Here is a 19,937-nt window from a genome sequence, read left to right as displayed (position 1 = left end):
GACTGAAGCTCAGTCGCTCGTCGGGGCTTGCGCATGCGCACGCTGGACGCAGCGCATGCGCACAGAAACATCGAGCCACTTGTGAGCGGCTCTGAATGAGGCCCTATATGTGGATCTTGCTCAATGCTGTTTATATATGATTATCTGATGCATTTTGGGAATGGAGGTTTCTACCTTATGTGCCAGAAAAGCCCATCCACTAGTAGATCAGGCAAAGACTGTATGATTACGACATCGTAATCGTACCGTCGTTCCCCTAGGGGGTGCAGTGCCTACACTGAACGATTGATATTTCAGTATAGGCACATCAATCATCCCCGAACATGGCCAATCTGTCGTTATCGCCAGATTGGCGTGCATGTTCGACTGATGATTCATGTCGGAAAAGACCAGTGGGAGCGTGCATCGCCGGTCATTTCTGACATTTGGATGCATGATTTGCGGCCGATTACTGAGCGATTGCACAATTACGATGCCGTAATCACGCAATCGTACAGTGTAATCGGCTAGTGGATTGGCACCTTAACTTTTATGTATGAATGCTCTAGTGTAAAATATATTGTATATTCTGTACTAGATTTTGATACTATTCTGCACTGAGGGGCCGATTCAGACCCGGACGCTATGGGCGATTGTCGCCTGTCTGCACATGCGTATGCGGCAAAATACGCATGCGCGAACCAGTCTGTGCGATGGGGAAGTGCTCGCTCGAAGCCCGCAGACGGGCAGCTCCTTTGAGTGACAGTGCCGTTTGTGGGTGGTAACAGGTGAAGGTCCGGGAAAACAGGGGAGTGGATGTGCAAACGCAGGTGTGTCTGAGCGTTCCTTGGGCGTCCATAATTAGCATGTCGGCATCATTGTACATGTCACCTGGTTGTATTTCAGCCTGGCTCTCGATGATACTGAATAATCATACAATTCCTGGAGATGACGTGTGCCAAGAATGAAAAGTGGGCGTCATTACAACGGCGAGTGTTCACTCTGCTGTCGCTCTCTAAGACATAGAGGGCGTCCTTTAGCCTGGCTGTGTAATCGCGGCATTTGCATATCCAGCCCTGACGGCTGTGAGAGAGCGCAGCTTAGCGTCCAGGTCTGAATCGGCCCCTGAGTCTATTATTTTTATATGTTTATATATGCTGTAATTTTTGATTTATTTTTCCCTGTTATGCTCTGCAATTTGTGAATGTTATTTACATTAGGTGTTCTATATTAGTGATTGATATGTTTCATTATTGTGATGTGTGATAATTATTTTTTTTTGTTTGTTTTATTGTTATATTGTATTGTTCAATTGGAAAACATTTTCAATAAAAAATACTCAATTTAAAAAAAAAAGAATTAATGCAGCTTTTTTATCGCACCTTCAGAGCAGTTGTAAAGTCTGGAAAAATCCCTATTTTAAGTAAAAATTGTTGAGACTTGCTTCAGAACCCCTTGGACACCCCCTAATAACTAATTAGGCAATTGGGAAGTTTCCAGTTAGCTTAATTAGTTCAATATTGCAAGTCATTATTAAGCAGGACTGTCACTAGGCAAATCAGTGCCATGTGACAGCCCTGCCCACTGAGTGCATGATGTCATGACTTCGCGCAAAGGAGAAGTGCCCAGCAGCTCCCGTAAGTACATCGCTGATTGGGCTTCCTCAGGATGCCCGATCAGCTGCCTATAGTGTGCAGAGTTTCCATCTGGATTCTCAGCGGGTGCTGCAGCAGCAAACCTGGCTGCAGGGTGCCATTCCAGGCACCCTGCTAGCCAGGAGCAACGGCAGTTGGGTGGCAAAGTTTCTGCGTACAGATCCTCTGTGCGACGGCACCGGTCGCCCATAGCTAAATAAGGCAGACATTGGTGGAGGGAATGGTCTCAAATTAACCCAAAATAAACTTTTTTTTTGTTTATGCACCACAAATACAATTACAGTATTTATTTAAATGAAAAATAATTGCTTTTTTTCTTTTTTGAATTAAAAATGACCTCAAATTACCCCCAAATTACCTTTTCTTCTACTTTTTTTCACCATTTGTACTTAAATGAAAAAGAGTTTGCTTTATATACTGTAATTTGTTTATTTTTTAAAAAAATGCAAAAAGCAGCCATGTTTAAATTATTTTAAAGCTTAAAATAATTTTCATTGGGACGGTAATATACTTTTATTATCTTGCCCAATATTTCTTTCAATTTTTCAGGAGGTAGAGGCTTCTTCTGTCCCCCCCATGAATTACTGCAACCATTATTTTTTAGCTGGATAGCATGGCAATGGTCGCAGTAATTTTTGCTGTGAAAATCTTGCGGCTAATTGGATATGCCCCTATGGGTATCAAGTTCCCTTATCAAAAATACAGAGTAGAAAATAGTACGTTTTACACATAAATCAATTTATTTATCCAAACAAAACAGAGGAAATGTCAGCCCTCAAATCTTTGATTTTTTCACTGAAATTTGTGGATCTGGTTCCACAACTTAAAGTTGTCCTGTTTAATAATAATAATGTACAATATATTAAAAATATTAATAATTCAATAGTTTTTCACATTATATTTCACAAACAGTATCACAAAAGTTTTTTTGTAAGTAAGCAACAATAATTCTAGAAACACTCAAAAAAGCATAGCAATGCCCACAGTTACAAGAAAAAGTGCACATTACCTAGTCACAATCACAGTCAGTCTATATAAAACAGGTATGTTTATGTACAAAATATCATCACTGATGCCTTAAACTCATTGTCAAAAATTGAATTACATTTTTACATGAAATAAGGCAAATTCAGGAATGCACAAGGGACGTGATATTTAACAAAAGCTAAACAACTAACCAATTATCATACTGTGCAAAGAAAAAAAGTACTTTCTACTGCTAAAGTGAAATTATGATTCAGTGCACAAAGAAACACTAATAATGTGTAGTCCACATCATCAAATAATGAATTAGAGAGGCTGGATTTTTGTATTCATTTACAGATTGTTTTTTTTTGTACATGTTCCGGTCTTGTGGGAGGTTATAATTTTACCCCTTTTTATTTGGAGAGCAGTTAGCAGTGCAAGGTTCTGCATGGCAGTGTGCTGCTAACACCTCTGGCAGCAAAAGGGGTTACCCGCTGGGTGCGCAGTGGTGATGTCTCTTGCTCCCAATGGGTTGCTAAATATATCTTTGTAAAATGAAAAATACCCACCAGAGTGCAAATTATCCGATTGTCACTTGCAACCTCTTAAATATCATCCCAACCTCAGAGAATAGGACTTTGCACAAGTTACAGCAGCAAAAATGATGAAAGAACACAGCTATACATTCCCTGGGTTGTGTTATACAGAGAACTTATAATGTATTTGACTCTCTAGATTCCTATGATACCTTGACAACATTGCCAGGAGGATCCAGCTACATGTATGCCAATGCTATCTTGTTGTAGAATACTTCACACTAAAATTTCACCAACAATAATTATAAAAACAAAAAAGGAAATATGTAAACATACATAAAAATTTTGAATCATAGCTTTGTCATCGGTTTCGTGAAGCTCCAAATCTCTTTGGGCAATAAAAAAGCTTTAAATGTCATTTTTAAGCTGCATTGTTTTTCTCAAACTTGCTTATAAGATGGAACTTGCTTGTTCTCTATTGTGTATAGAAAACCTGCCCCAAGCATAGAGGTTTTTGTACAATAATATTGTAAGGCAGTGTCATGTCACATGATGTGGACCAGGCTCTCGAGAACCGGCATCTAAGGAGGCTTCCCCAAACATCACGTCACTTTTCTGGAAGAGTATCTATCCTATTGAATATGTAAGTGTTTCTTCTGAGGTACCTTTTATATTAGATATGTAGCTTCAAGGCTTTAGCAGGTATGTACAGCTTACAAATTAATGATTTGACCTTTACTTTTGAATTACCAAAACACAGATACTCGACCATTTCCTCTGATGTCCTCCACTACAGCAGTTAACACAAAAGGTCTTGGACCTATACTCTACTCTGACAAAATCATTTAAATGAAAACAACGATTAACATATAGAAAATATCACTTGGAAAATGGCTTCATTTGGACATGGAGGTATACATTCCTCAATCCTATTACCCCATAGCTGATGTTTGCAAGATGTTACCTGCTGTGCATTTTTTTTTTCTTAGCAATCAGAAACTGAAAGGGCCGTAGGAAATGGCAATCGAAAATATTTTCTCAATTGTAGGGAATGTGGAAAGTTCATATAAATTAAAATGTCTGCATGAAAAAAGATGACCATATAAAAATCACATTATTTAAAAAATATGCAATCCTTCATTGAATATTCTACCATGAGTGTATGTTTGGCATTTTGTCCTGCCATATCGTGTAGATTTAATTCCAGAGTCAGTAGAACATTCCACTAATATTGCACTTGGAAATAATTTAACATCTTAGTGTCTCCCATTTGCTCCACCGCTTTGCACGACTTAATGATCTACAGCCACATATGCAATATTTAAACCGACACACTGAGAACATAAAGCTGGACACATCAAAGACCTGCAGAATGTCAGAGGTCTCAAGTTCACCGGCAGCACCTTGACATCACTTCATGGATAGAAAACAGTGTAGCATTATGGTAATTAACTCCTCTACTCATCAGTGCGGTAACCGGACGGGTCCACTCTGGCTTTTACATTGTCAGCATGTCATTAGTGGAACTCCGGGATTAAATCAGGCCAGGGAAGAGGTTGTGTGACTCAGTTCTGCTGTAAGATCAGGTTTTCTAGTTCATCTGCTGAACGTAACAAAAATGCTGCTGATTCCCGGTAACCGGCGACTAGTTGCCTGACTGCGTTAATTTCAGTAGGATTTAGCTGAGGTCTGGAGCTTGCGTTGCTGGACGATGTGGAAGTAGTTGCTAACTGACTCTTCATGCTCAGATCTGTTGGCCCTGTTCAAGACAAATCAAGTTTAATGCGCGTCAGCATCAGAGCAATGGCTCTTTTCATACAGTATATTGGATTGCAAGGCACAGTCATCTGTACACATTAGTCACATCAATGAAGCTGCTTACAATGAGACACTAATGGTTTTCAAGAGCATATAATGAAGAATATTAATGTATGTAAAGGGCATTCATGTGCTATCCACTACCGGCAGAGTGAAGCGTGTAAGGAATGGGCATATTACTGTACCAGGTCTAAGTCGTTAAAGTTTTTTTCCCCTCAGTTTGATTCTATTGATTTCATTATCACAGAGGACAAGCTCCACTGAAATACTGAAGGTTATTTACCAACATTGGTCAAGGGTAAGAAAGCTGCAGTAAAACCATAGTAACCAATCATCAATAAGCTTTTAACGGTCTAATGCAAGTTAAATCATAAAAGCTGATGTTTGATTTGCTGGTATGCCTTAGGTAGCGAAACTGATCTGTCCTTAGGAAAATGGAGGGCTAACTATATTTTATCTCTAGTCAGGGCAGTGCTTTATTATATTGCTAATAGGTGATCCAGAAATTATCTCCCTGTGTTCACAATGACTTTACAGTCCCCTACCTGATGTAATATGCATATTTCATATAAAAAGGCTGCATAAATCTGCTCAGTGTAACCAGAATGCAGCAGATCCCTGATAGCCGGTGACTGGTTGCCGTACTGCATTAATTTCTGTAGGATTTAGCTGAGGTCCTGGAGCCTTCGTTGCTGGAAGATGTCGAAGATGTTAAAATTATACTGAAACTACAGCGATAGTTGAACTACACGTCCCAGCACGTACTGACAGCCACTGACCAGCACCAGCATGCCTTTATTCAATTCCTCCCAGTGCATGCTTATATAATCAAAAAACTAGCTCTAGTTCTAGGGGCCTATTATTCAAAATGAATGAAGAAAAATAAAACCTTTTAAAAATAAACTTTCATTACGTAAAACACTCACTATAACCTCTCATTCACCTCTTCTATTCTATTCTCTCATAGGCAAACTGGAAACTCTGCTGCCTTTATAATCCCATTGGGGAAAAACCCATGACAGGTAAAGTTAGAATTCTCACTAAGACCAACCACATTCACCATCCTCCACACTCAGACACACTGGAGCAATGTGCAATGCTTACACAACAATATTATAACCAGGTTCACCTGTCACTGTGAGATAATACAGTATATCCCTGCTCTATCATGGAGTTTATAATACGTAATAATGTTATGGTAATTATTCTTGCTTACTATAAAATTAATTAGTATTGAGTTAAAAAGGAAAAGGCTGATGATTCATTGTCAGGACAGTCATGAACAGGATGATGTGATAGCTGCATAACTCACCCTGCAAGGCATAGGAAAAGCTCATTACTAGCCTCTTATTACATACTCTATAGCCCAGGATGTGGGAGAGAGCCTTCAAATTCTAAAGTACGTTTAATTCAATGACATATCATATATGGCTGACTTATGGGTCTCCTTGTAACACTAATTTATCCACTATAATTATACATTATCATGGTATGCGAGACCTCACCAATAATATTAAAAGATCACATTGGTGTCAGAATGAAATGTAACAGCGGTGCATGTATAAATTACCGATATGCAGGGTAAGCAAAACTGTGTGTTACAGAAAAAGCAACAAACATAATTCATGCAATATTAATTCCAATGTGGGGACAACTGCAACTTCTGCATTATCAAACTTCAGCTTCATTAACTCACCTACCTCACTCAGCGATCTTACCCCACTGCCCTGCACTGTAATTTACTGCACTGAGCACTCACATGTATCTTCATGCCACCCGTGGCTGGCACATGGCTACACTATACTTATTCAGCTGCTGGAGAAGCTACCTCTGCTATAAAGGATGACCTACCTCCTGCAACAGAAGATTCTTACTCTATTACATATAAAATAATCTGAACTTGATGTAGTGAATAATTTTGAAACTTAAATAATCAGTTATCTGAATCATTTTTCTGGTAAGATCTTTTTGGGCCTATTCATCATCAGGGGCTGTGTATTGTACATGAATATGACGCTGGTGGGTGGGCACAGAGGAGATGGCGTTGAGGGACACAGAAGAGATTGCACTGGAGAGACACATGGGAGGTGGGGGGGGGGCTGGTGGTGGTGAGACACAGATAGGACCACTGGCAGTATTAGAAGGGCAGACAGTAATCTTCAGTAAAATACACTAATTATTAAGAAACCATATTGCTGATAAATTAGCAAATATATTTTATTATTATAAAATGATTTGATCAGGGAAAATCCCATTTTGCCCTGCACCAAAACTCCTTTTACTATATATTATCTGATTGAACCTCTGTTGCATGTTGATGACATTGGCTTTATTCCTACGGAAGACACTGCCTGTACAGGGAGGATCCATTTCTTTAGAGGTTTCTTTATTGCAGAGAATCATATATAGGGTGTGCAGTCTAGGGCCCCCTCTTCTATATACTCTATTTAGTATGCTCCCATGCACACCTGAAGATATGAGACGTCTTCAGCCTAGATTAGCACCCCTCCCCCATTGGTTTTAAGCAGGAATTCTGGCATTTTGACTGCACCTTAGTACAAGGCACAATTCTAGGTAAGTCCTATAAAATTTTATACTGCAGTGCAGCAATGGGTTGATTTTTGGGGCATGGGTCCCCTGGATTGCTTTGGTTGGGCGCCTTCAGGGCATGGCATTATAAACACATTTTCCTTTTTGCACTTTTAGCACCTCTATTGTTTGTTTAATATATATATATTATTTTTAAACCTCTATTTTTCACCTTCTTATATATGCAGCAACAGCTGCTCTTATCTATCTTATCCGTTCTTACACTTCACCTTCTCTCATTAGAGTGATGCCCTGGGGTGGCTCAGCTGGGCCTGTTTGGGGGTGTCCTGTGCTCTGGATTTCAACCCCAGTATGTTAGGGACCTACCCTCAGAGGTTACCTGGGCACAGTGGGTAGGCCCATAACCATGGCCATGATTATGCTAAAACCTCTATGTATTGCAAAATTCTATTGCATAATGTATTATACAGTCAGGTGCATAAATATTGGGACATTGACAGAATTTTCATATTTTGGCCTCTATTCACCACCACAATGGCTTTGAAATGAAACAAACAAGATGTGCTTTAATTGCAGAATTTCAGATTTAATTTGAGGGTAATTACATCCAAATCAGGTGAACGGTGTAGGAATTACAACGGTTTCTATATGTGCCTCCCACTTTTTAAGGGGCCAAAAGTAATGGGACAAACTAAACAATCCTAAATCTAACTTTCACTTTTTAATACTTTGTTGCAAATCCTTTGCAGGCAATTACAGCCTGAAGTCTGGAACGCATAGTCATCACCAGACGCTGGGTTTCATCCCTTGTGATGCTCTGCCAGGCCTCTACTGCAAGTGTCTTCAGTTCCTGCTTGTTCTTGGGGAATTTTCCCTTCAGTTTTGTCTTCATCAAGAGAAATGCATGCTCAATCAGATTCAGGTCAGGGGATTGACTTGGCCATTGCATAACATTCCACTTTTTAGCTTTAAAAAACTCTTTGGTTGGTTTTGCAGTATGCTTCGGGTCATTGTCCATCTGCACTGTGAAGGGCTGTCCAATGAGTTCTGAAGCATTTGACTGAATATGAGCATATAATATTGCCCGAAACACTTCAGAATTCATTCTGCTGCTTTTGTCAGCAGTAACATCATCAGTAAACACAAGGGAACCAGTTCCATTGGCAGCCATACATGCCCACGCCATGACACTACCACCACAATGCTTCACTGATGAGGTGGTATGTTTTGGATCATGAGCAGTTCCTTTCCTTCTCCATACTCTTCTCTTCCCATCACTCTGGTACAAGTTGATCTTTGTCTCATCTGTCCATAGGATGTTGTTCCAGGACTGTAATGGCTTTTTTAGATGTTGTTTGGCAAACTCTAATCTGGTCTTCCTGTTTTTGAGGTTCACCAATGTTTTTACATCTTGTGGTGAACCCTCTATATTCACTTTTGTGAAGTCTTCTCTTGATTGTTGACTTTAACACGTATACACCTACCTCCTGGAGAGTGTTCTTGATTTGGCCAACTGTTGTGAAGGGGTTTTTCTTCACCAAGGAAATAATTCTGATAGTGACAGCTCTTTGGATCTCATATTTAGAGTCGACAGCAACTGATTCCAAATGCAAATGTCACACCTAGAATCAACTCCAGACCTTTTACCTGCTTAATTGATAATGAAATAAAGAGAGAATAGCCCACACCTGTCCATGAAATAGCTTTTGAGTTGATAGTTCCATTACTTTTGGCCCCTTAAAAAGTGGGAGGCACATATAGACACCGTTGCACCGTTCACCTGATTTGGATGTAATTACCCTCAAATTAAATCTGAAAGTCTGCAGTTAAAGCACATCTTGTTTGTATAATTTCAAAGCCATTGTGGTGAATATTCTGTCAATGTCCCAATATTTATGCACCTGACTGTATATAATTAGTAATGTTGGAGTTGTGCACCTGTACTTTTTCTTCATGTGTTTGCAACAATAGTCTCCACACGTAGCACCTCCCATTATATATATTCAGGGTGTGCAGTCTAGGGCCCCCTTTTCTAGAGAATCATATAGGTAAGAAAATACTCATTCACATTCTTTCTGTGTTTATTCTGGTGAGATGCGCCCATCATCTCCCGGCACGGTGGGCATGCCCCCAGCATGACTATAATGGGGGAGTTGCTTGCAGGCATGTAATTTCACACCACACCACGCCTCTCAAGGTCACACCAACTTTTTTCGGCCATGCGCCTTTCAAACGCGCACGTAGGGCCACTTTCTGAATTTTTTCCTAGGGCCAATCAGTGAATGGGATAGGTGTATGTATTAAACTTATACTGTATACGGTGTGTGTCTACTGTCTTTGTTTAACTATTTATTTTACATCGGGGATACGGGTGTCAGCCGCCTGCTGGCACTTGTAGTTCCACAAGTGCCAAGGGGCAGGCAAGCTGGCACCTGTAGTTCCACTGTAAAATACAATAGTTTTCTACTATTTAACAATTTATTACCCCCGTACCCACAGCCTAGGGGTGCGGGGAAGAGCCCCAGGCTTCAGACTAAGCCTGGGGTTTTGGGAGAGGGGGGGACCCCTTTTTTGGGGTGTCCCCATCTCCCCTGAGATCCCGGCTTGGCCTGACTGGCTTGGGGTGTTAATGCTTTGGCCATGGAGCCCCGGTGGTAAGGTCTCCTGGCTGTGGCACTACACCCCGGTTGGTTTGGGTCCGGTGCTGGTTTTAAATATAGGGGGACCCCTACACAATTTTTCCCCCCTATATTTAAAACCAGGACTGGCCCTGCAGCCTGGTGCTGGTTCCTAAATTACGGTGGAACCCTACTCTTTTTGTTCCCCATAATTTTTGGAACCAGGACTGGCTGACAAGTCCGGGGATGGCTAGGTTTTTTTGGGGGGGACCCTACATCATTTTTTAAAAGTATTTCAACCCGTTTTTTACAGGTACAACACACAAGCAGCTTTCACATATCTCACTGATATGTGCAGGCTGCTTGTTTGGGAGAGTTAGGCAGACAGAAAACTCTGCAATCTCGTGTGCGTAATCTCCTGCAAAACGTGATACTCAGGGGGATATCTCGTTCTGCTTCACCATCGGCCAACTCAATTTGTGAAAAAAATCACCCGAGTTCTGGCGAGGTACAGCGAGATTAATCTCATTGTTAATAGGGACAATCTCAATTCTTAGTAAATTTACCCCTTAGCAAACTCCCAATGCTTTAAATGCTCCCATGATGCCAATATCTGTCAGGCATGTCACTGGACAGTCCCAGGGCTGTTAGACACTTCCTACTAATAGGTGGCTGGGTAAACTACATGTCCTATCAGCACCAGTTGCAAAGACTGATGGTAAGGATCAAACAGAGGGCCTGATTCAGACCCAGTCGCAAGCGCTGAGCGCTTGCAACCGGGTCGATGGTGGCCCAGAGCGCATGCGCACGATGGAGCTGGCTCCATCGTGTGCATGCGCGAGACCCGGATAGCGATGGGCAATCCGTCGCTCCGGGTCTCGTACCAAAGGGGGCAAGCTGTCGATGTTGAGTGACAACACGCCCCCTTTGGTGGGTGGGCCGGGGGAGTGGCTGCCCAAACGGAGGCGTTCCTATGTGAACGCCTCCGTTTGGGGGCGGCCCCACTGACATCACGAGTGATGTCAGTGGTAGTGCTTTCAGCTCTGTTAGAGCCGAAAGCACTCTTGGGCTTGCGGCAACGAGACCCTACCACAAGGGTCTCGTCGCAAGCCCAATGGTCTTGACCATCGCAACCATCTTCCTGGCCGCTCGCTATAGCTGTGGGTGGTCACCCACAGCTATGCGAGCGGCCAGGAGGCCGTTCTAAAAAAAAATAGCCCGGCCCTGATTCAGAGCGAGCTCTGTCAGACCGTCCGGCTCTGAATCAGGGCCAGAATCCCATTGAAGCTGCCATCTTCCCCTCATTTGGCTTCAGCTGGAAGCACTGTCTGCAGCACAATTGAGCCTGGTCACTGCAGCAATACAGTGAAGCATAGAGTGGAGAGTGAGCAGATGGCGATCGCTTGTTCCTGAGTGTTTCAGATTTGTCTTTGAGCACTGGACTTGATTACAAGAGGATTGCATCTTCAGAGGCACCTCAAAGTCTGCAGCATCCAAAGTAGCCCCTAGTACAGATTGCTACCCCGGCAGTGATATAGGCCTAAAAGAAGAAGTGCAAGTGAAGAAGTGCCCATCCTAGCCAACAGTCTGAAGTTGGCCTAGTGTTGTAAAGTTTATGTGCACCAACTCGGTCTCAACACTGCTGTACTGACCGTGGGAGTGATACATGATGTTAGCTAAGCCTGGACTCACATGCTAGCCATTTTACTATTAGCTGTAGCCTTGTGTCAGGGAGAACTAGAAAGACAGAACTAAATCATTGTTTACAAATTGATGTTTGCAATACATAGCTACATACTGTATGCAGGGTTATTAAGTAAAATCGGTTTATACATTACATTGCACCGTTACAGTTTAGGGCCTGATTCAGAAATGGCTGATGTTTTATCTACTGCACATGCTCCAGAGTTACACTGTGAATGTCCCGCAATGGGTTTGCCATGGCGGGTGGGCAAATGATTTATTTGCAAAGTAATTGACAGTCATGAACCATTTGTGGGTAGTTCTATTGGGTGTGGGGGTGTGGCGACTCAAACGCAGGTTTGTCTGGACCGCTTTGGGAGTGTGTCACAACCTGTGATCCTGCACGCAGTTGTTAAGGCTCTAACGATTCGGTTCCGTTGGCCAATCCGAGCAACCACATGGTTACTCAGAAGTCCGTTTTATTTCCATACCTTAATAAAAACTTAATATTGAAAAACAAAGAAGTCAGATGATCGACCGATGTGCGTCCAATAGTTGCTTCCTTGTACGCAAATGGCGTGACTGCGTTGCTGCCGATGGGCATCTCAAAACAAATTCCAGAGGCTGCCATACTTGCATATATTCGCACAGCCGCTGTGTATGGGGGTCAGAGCAGTGATAACATTTGTGTTCATCTCTGAATCAGGTCCTTAGCACTAACTCTTACTCCCATCCCACTCTTATAGAAATGAAAACACCATTTTATTTTTTCCTCCTTACCGTTTGTATTGTTACTTGGTGTCGCAGGTGAGCCAGGCAGGGGATCACCCGGGTCGACACCTGAAGGGTGAAGTACACGTCCACCTCCTGTTGCGGTACCATCCAAAGTCGACCTAGGTGGAGGCACTGAAGACGTGGAAAGTCAGTAAACCTACCATTCCCATACCACACACCACACCCCTGGGGCTGTCAGCCCAGAGGTCACATACATTTATCACTTTACACAAGTGGAGATAACCGATTGTTTCCATTTACTAAATTGTGCATTCATTTAACCAATTCAGCATATACTGTATAAACCATAAACATCACTAGTGTAAGGACTCAGCTAGACATTTCTGAGTATTAGCTGTTAAATAGCTTTAAAGTCTAAAAGTTTTGCTGAAAAACATCATGCAATACCCTTTACTGAACTTCAAACCTCTACCCACTGTAATCAGTCATTTTAGGTGTAGACAGGCTGAGTGCAATGTCTGTCACTGTCTTACTGACTGCTGTACTGCCTCCCACATCATGAAATCCTTCTCTCACATGTTACGCTCACCATACATAGCCTTTGCATATACAATGGTGAACTTACTTAGTAGCTACTGAATAAAGCAAATTCCATTTTAACGATCAGTAATAAATAAACAAAGCACTTACCTGAATAAAAAAAAATCAATATAAACAATTTAGGTTTAACTAGATGATGTGTTATGTGTTGTACATTGTATTATTCTGCTAGATTAATATAATAGATGATTGTATGTAATTGTAGACCTTAAAATAGCTGAGCGAGGAAATGCAGTGAAACTCACCACTGTTAGAAGTATCTGAGAGATTGAGTAAGCCTCCTCCTAGCCCCCGGTAACTATGGTAACTGTAAGTCCCATTCCCATTGATGTATAACACCTCTTGCGTGCTGGATACAGCGGACGTGGAGTAAGTGACCTGTGCAGTTTCTTGTTTGTATGGTTTGTCGGGTAGTGCTGGTTCATCCTGCAAGAAAGTGTGTTAACATGTATCAGCGTATTAAGTCAACTTTTCTCTTTATATATATATATATAATGATTTATTTTAGTAATTAAGAGAATGCTACTATGTGTAACACAAAAATAACTCATACAACAGTTTGTATAACTTTATGCCATTTTTCAGACAAATAAGAGCTTTGCTGGATATGGGTGCTGTGGAATTAGTGGGGATTTGTTCCACTGAACAATGGGCCCAACGCAGATATGTACGATACTGCACAGCCGCAGGAAGGCCGTACCATACAGCTAATATACTAATGCCTGCAGGAGACGTCTGAGGGGAAACAAGACTCCTTCAGCCGCATACAGATCCGAGTGCACCTGAAGAGGTGGCATCAGATCAACATAGCGAACATTGGTCGCAATGTTCCAGGCATCAGCTATCTGAAGCTTGCTCAGACTAACCTCCGCCTGCCCGCTTGCGAGGCCAGGAAATGTGCATACTTCGAAGCAGACCTTGGCTTCGGGATTCCGGGAAAGCGGGGTTGTTGCGCCCGTTTCAAGGAATGCAGGCTGGCGACATCCCACTCCCTGTGCTATGTCTTGGGGGCACTGTGTGCTAACACACAGAACTCATTCTGCACATGTGCAGCCCACAAAAAACGGAGATGTAAGTAAACCATTGCGTTTATGTACATATCTGAAACCCTCCATGTATACTAACAGTATTAAGGATATTTGAAAATTGCATGTTCTATTTCCAGCACCTTGGGGGAAGTTCTGTTTCCCTACACTGCACACTTTGAGTGCAAGTGGACTGAAACCGGACATATATTCTTCCCAAATTGCATGCATGGAAGAAATGTGTATATACGCCTGTATGCAGAGTTTTATGCATTGTGCAATGTGGCTGCCCATATGTGTAGTGCCATAACTAGGGGTGTGCAAGCGAGTCTGCCCCCCAGGGCACAAGGCCAAGGAGGCTGCCCAATGGCACTTGTATTTGGCTTGCAGCATCCTGCAGATCTGCTGGGAAGCTCGTCCTTAGGAAGGACCGGGACCTCAGCTTCCTGGTCCCTGCAATGGCCCTGGGTGCATTATCTGGCCATGTGTTCACTTGGTTGCTACTAGTCATCACTGTAAATGACAAATAGTACTTATCCTATGTTGCAGTAGGTACAAAAGATACAACTGAAAATGGTGTAATTGTGCTTAAGTCTAACTACACACAGCCAACAATTCAGTCAACACCCCCTCACTGAACACTGCCTTTGTGGGTTACATCCCAGTTATGCCCCCTCAGATGCCAGTGTAGATGCAATTGAAAAGCGTCTGACTCTGCATCTCCCGAACTTGCATGTGCTCAGCTGAGCGCGCAGTGTAAAAACAGGCAAGATGCACTCGGCATCATTCAACGTGAGCATGGAAAAGTAGCTGGACACATTGCGTTTTATTATCCAGCAATGTCTTTCATGTACACAGAATTAGAATGAGAAGTTTTTCTATTCCTGGTAAATCTTTCATACATATAATAGGCACAGCACTATTTAAACTTTTATGGATCAAGGTTAAGAACTGCAGACAAATCTTAGATGATAGATTGACACTGTATAATCCACAACCCGCCCTTCAGTTAGAGAAGGAACCTGTGTATATTGTTGAGTTCTGGGATTTTGTATAGACAAGGTCAGTTATATAGACAGGCTCTGGATGGAAGACGGGGAGAGCTGTCTATAGTACTTAGCAGTCATCATTTTACAAAGGGGTGAAAGAAATGTATTAGCCCGTTGAAGATAAAGAACTAGGTTTGGAATATGTGCAGTGTACAAAGGATACAGCAGAAAGCAGCATTCTGTACGCTGGCAGCCTAAGTAGCATTTGATAGCATGTTCATTAAACTGCTTTTATGTTGACATTTTCCCATGAAAAAAAACATAATAAACTGAGTAAAATACCTTTTAGGACCTAATGTATTGTGTGCGCTTTGTCATGAAAGGGAGAGAAATGCACCTTCACCTTCCTTGGCATCTCTGCAATCTTCCCATTTTCATACTGTAGGCATTAAAACTTGATATTTCGGGAAAGGCCAATGCAATGGTTTATAGTACATATCTGCATTTTGGCAAAGTGATGAGGTAAAAATCAAGAATAAGCAGCCATTTACCACAGCATAAGACGTGGAAGGCAATTGCTGTGTCTGTGCACACGTGTCACCACCCACTTCTACACCTCTGCTTATACCACTCTGCCACTCGTTATATGGCCCAGCATTATCATTAGACTTTGGGTTCTATTTTTCTTCCTTTCAGGACTATTTAGCAAAGCTGGGAGAGAGATAAAATTGTGAGAAATTATTTATTTATTTATTACCAGTTATTTATATAGTGCACACATATTCCGCAGCGCTTTACAGAGAATATTCGGCCATTCACATCAGTCCTTGCCCCAGTGGAGCTTACAATCTATGTTCCCTATCACATACGCGCACACACATACGCACTAGGGTTAGTATTTGTTTGGAGCCAATTAACCTACCAGTATATTTTTGGAGTGTGGGAGGAAACCGGAGTACCCGGAGGAAACCCACGCTAGCACAGGGAGAATATACAAACTCCACACAGTTAGGGCCGTGGTGGGAATTGAACCCACGACCTCAGTGCTGTGAGGTAGTAATGCTACCATTACACCATCTGTGAAATAAAGTACTACCCAATCAGCTTCCAATTTACATTTTGCAGGATGTTTAAAAAATGTTAGTTAGGAGTTGATTGGTTGGTAATTTTGTAAAATGTATATCTCTCTCCCAGCTTTGATAAATACTCCAAGTTTTCTCTCACATATCTACTGACTAACATGGTACGGTGCACATTTTGCTTTATAGTATATGGCAGTACAGTTATACAGCGTAAGCACATACATTAAAAGTGCTAAATTCCTAAATGTAGACACATCTGAATCAAATATAATATTTGAGTCTTTAGTCCAGGAAAATATTATTATACAGCTATTTCTCAAAAATGGGTAAATACCAACTCTCCAAATTGTCGATCAATATCTACTACTAACCACCCACTTTCACTATGTAAGATGGGTATTGAATAAATGTGTTTTCACTAGGTGGCAACTGAATAAACCTATGAGCTAGCTCTCTTGAGTGTGTGTGTGATATATGTATATACAGTCAGGTGCATAAATATTGGGACATTGACAGAATTTTCATATTTTGGCCTCTATTCACCACCACAATGGCTTTGAAATGAAACAAACAAGATGTGATTTAACTGCAGAATTTCAGATTTAATTTGAGGGTAATTACATCCAAATCAGGTGAACGGTGTAGGAATTACAACGGTTTCTATATGTGCCTCCCACTTTTTAAGGGGCCAAAAGTAATGGGACAAACTAAACAATCCTAAATCTAACTTTCACTTTTTAATACTTTGTTGCAAATCCTTTGCAGGCAATTACAGCCTGAAGTCTGGAACGCATAGAAATCACCAGACGCTGGTTTCATCCCTGGTGATGCTCTGCCAGGCCTCTACTGCAAATGTCTTCAGTTCCTGCTTGTTCTTGGCGCATTTTCCCTTCAGTTTTGTCTTCATCAAGTGAAATGCATGCTCAACCGGATTCAGGTCAGGGGATCGACTTGGCCATTGCATAACATTCCACTTTTTAGCATTAAAAAACTCTTTGGTTGCTTTTGCAGTATGCTTCGGGTCATTGTCCATCTGCAATGTGAAGCGCTGTCCAATGAGTTCTGAAGCATTTGACTGAATTTGAGCATATAATATTGCCCAAAACACTTCAGAATTCATTCTGCTGCATTTGTCAGCAGTCACATCATAAATAAATACAAGGGAACCAGTTCCATTGGCAACCACACCATGACACTACCACCACCATGCTTCACTGATGAGGTGGTATGTTTTGGATCATGAGCAGTTCCTTTCCTTCTCCATACTCTTATTTTCCCATCACTCTGGTACAAGTTGATCTTTATCTCATCTGTCCATAGGATGTTGTTCCAGAACTGTAATGGCTTTTTTAGATGTTGTTTGGCAAACTCTAATCTGGTCTTCCTGTTTTTGTGGCTCACCAATGGTTTACATCTTGTGGTGAACCCTCTATATTCACTCTTGTGAAGTCTTCTCTTGATTGTTGACTTTGACACATATACACCTACCTCCTGTAGAGTGTTCTTGATTTGGCCAACTGTTGTGAAGGGGTTTTTCTTCACCAGGGAAATAATTCTTCTGTCATCTACCACAGTTGTTTTCCGTGGTCTTTTGGTGTTGCTGAGCTCTCCAGTGCATTCTTTCTTTTTAAGAATGTTCCAAACAGTTGATTTGGTCACACCTAATGTTTTTGCTATCTCTCTGATGGGTTGTTTTGATTTTTCAGCCTAATGATGGCTTGCTTCACTGATAGTGACAGCTCTTTGGACTCATATTTAGAGTCGACAGCAACTGATTCCAAATGCAAATGTCACACCTAGAATCAACTCCAGACCTTTTACCTGCTTAATTGATAATGAAATAACGAGGGAATAGCCCACACCTGTCCATGAATAGCTTTTGAGTTGATAGTCCCATTACTTTTGGCCCCTTAAAAAATGGGAGGCACATATAGAAACCGTTGTAATTCCTACACCGTTTTGGATCTGTATTTCTTGGGAAAAAAGCATAAAAACAGCTAAAATCACTGAATTTTTTTTTTTTTGTTCCTATGCTATTATTAACCTAAATAACATTAATTTCCACTCATTTCCAGTCTATTCTGAACACCTCACAATATTGTTTTTAAGCAAAAAGGTTGCACCGAGGTAGCTGGATGACTATGTTAAGTGACACAAGTGGGCAGCACAAACACGTGGCCCATCTAAGAGTGGCACTGCAGTGGTAGACAGGATGGCAGTTTGAAAAACTAGGCCCCAAAGAGTACATACTTGGTGCTGCTACCTTGTTGATGCACGTGCGGGTAAGGCGCACACAAACACAGAAAAAGAAAAAAAAGAAAATGTTTAAATTTTTTGGGGCACTTTGGGGGTTACACCGCCCTTCAAGAGACCAGCCAACCCTTGACTTATGACACAGGTGCACGCTTGACGCTGCTACTTTGTTGATGCACGTGCGGCTAAGGCGCACACAAACACAGAAAAAGAAATAAAAGAAAATGTTTAAATTTTTGGGGGCACTTTGGGGGTTACATCACTCTTCAGCAGACGAGCCAGCCGGCCCTTGACTTATGACACAGGCGCATGCTTGGCGCTGCTACATTGTTGATGCACGTGCGGCTACAGCGCACACAAGTCACAAACAGAATTTTATTTATTTTTTCCGGCACTTTGGGGGTTACACCACCCTTCAGCAGACGAGCCAGCCGGCCCTTGACTTATGACACAGGCGCATGCTTGGCGCTGCTACTTTGTTGATGCACATGCGGCTACAGCGCACACAAATCACAAACACAGGAAAAAAAATTAAAATTCCGGCACTTTGGGGGTTACACCACCCTTCAATAGACGAGCCAGCCGGCCCTTGACTTATGACACAGGCGCACGCTTGGCACTGCTATGTTGATGCATGTGCGGCTACAGCGCACACAAACAGAAAATAAATGATTGTCTTTTTTGCACTTGGGTAGCACCTCTGATGGATAGAGCACCCCCTGGACAACACTGCAGCACCCCTTTAGGACTACAGCCTTTATGGGACACTGCACAACAGCCAGCCCCTATGGACTTTGAACACAGCCCCTATGGACAACAGCAGCACCAGCACAGCAAACCCCCACCCATTAGCGCATGCAGGGGGGGTTTCTGAGTACCCAGAAACCCCCCCTGTCAGACCAAAAAAAAATTTCAGAGACAGAGACAGCCTTGTCTCTGTCTCTGCACTAGCCGCAGGCCACCCACTACGATCGGAGCAGCTCGGGCACTGCCTTACAGTCCTCCAAAAGCAGGGAGCGTGGGAGGAGGATCACCCAGCAGCCCCGCAGTAACACAGGCAGCCTGCATTCCAGTCACCCTTCACTTCTCCAGAGTCCCGTTAAGCCCGGCAAGCAGACGCGTGAATGATTAACTCCATGGATGAAGGATTTAGGCATTTGTACAGAGAGGTGTATGCTGCGTGCTGTGTGTGTGCGTGTGTGCTGCTGCTGACACGGTGTGTGCTGCTGGCCTGCTGCTCTGTGTGACAGGGTATGTGTCCTGTTGTGTATGACAGTGTGTGTGTGCTGTTGTTGTGTGTGACAGGGTTTGTGTGCTTCTGTATGTGACGGGAAGGAATGAATGGGGAATGTAATTGCTTAATTGTTTATGTGCTGTCCTGGTCGGAGTCCCTGATATGTCGGATGTGCTGCTGAGGTTAAAATATGACCTGGGTACCAGCATGCAGC

General features: G+C 42.3%; 1 protein-coding gene across 3 annotated transcripts in view; it reads right to left on the bottom strand.

Moving 5' to 3' along the window:
• Positions 1 to 2,386: 2,386 nt before the first annotated feature.
• Positions 2,387 to 19,937, bottom strand: part of NOL4 (nucleolar protein 4) — a 377,579-nt gene continuing 360,028 nt past the window's right edge. For all 3 annotated transcript variants that reach the window (XM_088469570.1, XM_088469571.1, XM_088469572.1), the window contains 3 exons: positions 13,386 to 13,566; positions 12,586 to 12,711; positions 2,387 to 4,895 (listed from right to left, as the gene is read on the bottom strand). In XM_088469570.1, coding sequence (XP_088325696.1) covers positions 4,702 to 4,895; positions 12,586 to 12,711; positions 13,386 to 13,566 — 501 coding nt within the window. In that variant the 3' untranslated portion in view covers positions 2,387 to 4,701. The remainder of the gene's footprint in view (positions 4,896 to 12,585; positions 12,712 to 13,385; positions 13,567 to 19,937) is intronic.

Source organism: Taudactylus pleione, unplaced genomic scaffold (genome assembly GCF_031769625.1).
Source record: "Taudactylus pleione unplaced genomic scaffold, aTauple2 ptg000093l, whole genome shotgun sequence".
Taxonomy (NCBI): domain Eukaryota; kingdom Metazoa; phylum Chordata; class Amphibia; order Anura; family Myobatrachidae; genus Taudactylus; species Taudactylus pleione.
The sequence above is the reverse complement of the archived record's forward strand: the minus strand, read 5'-3'. Positions and strand labels throughout refer to the sequence as shown.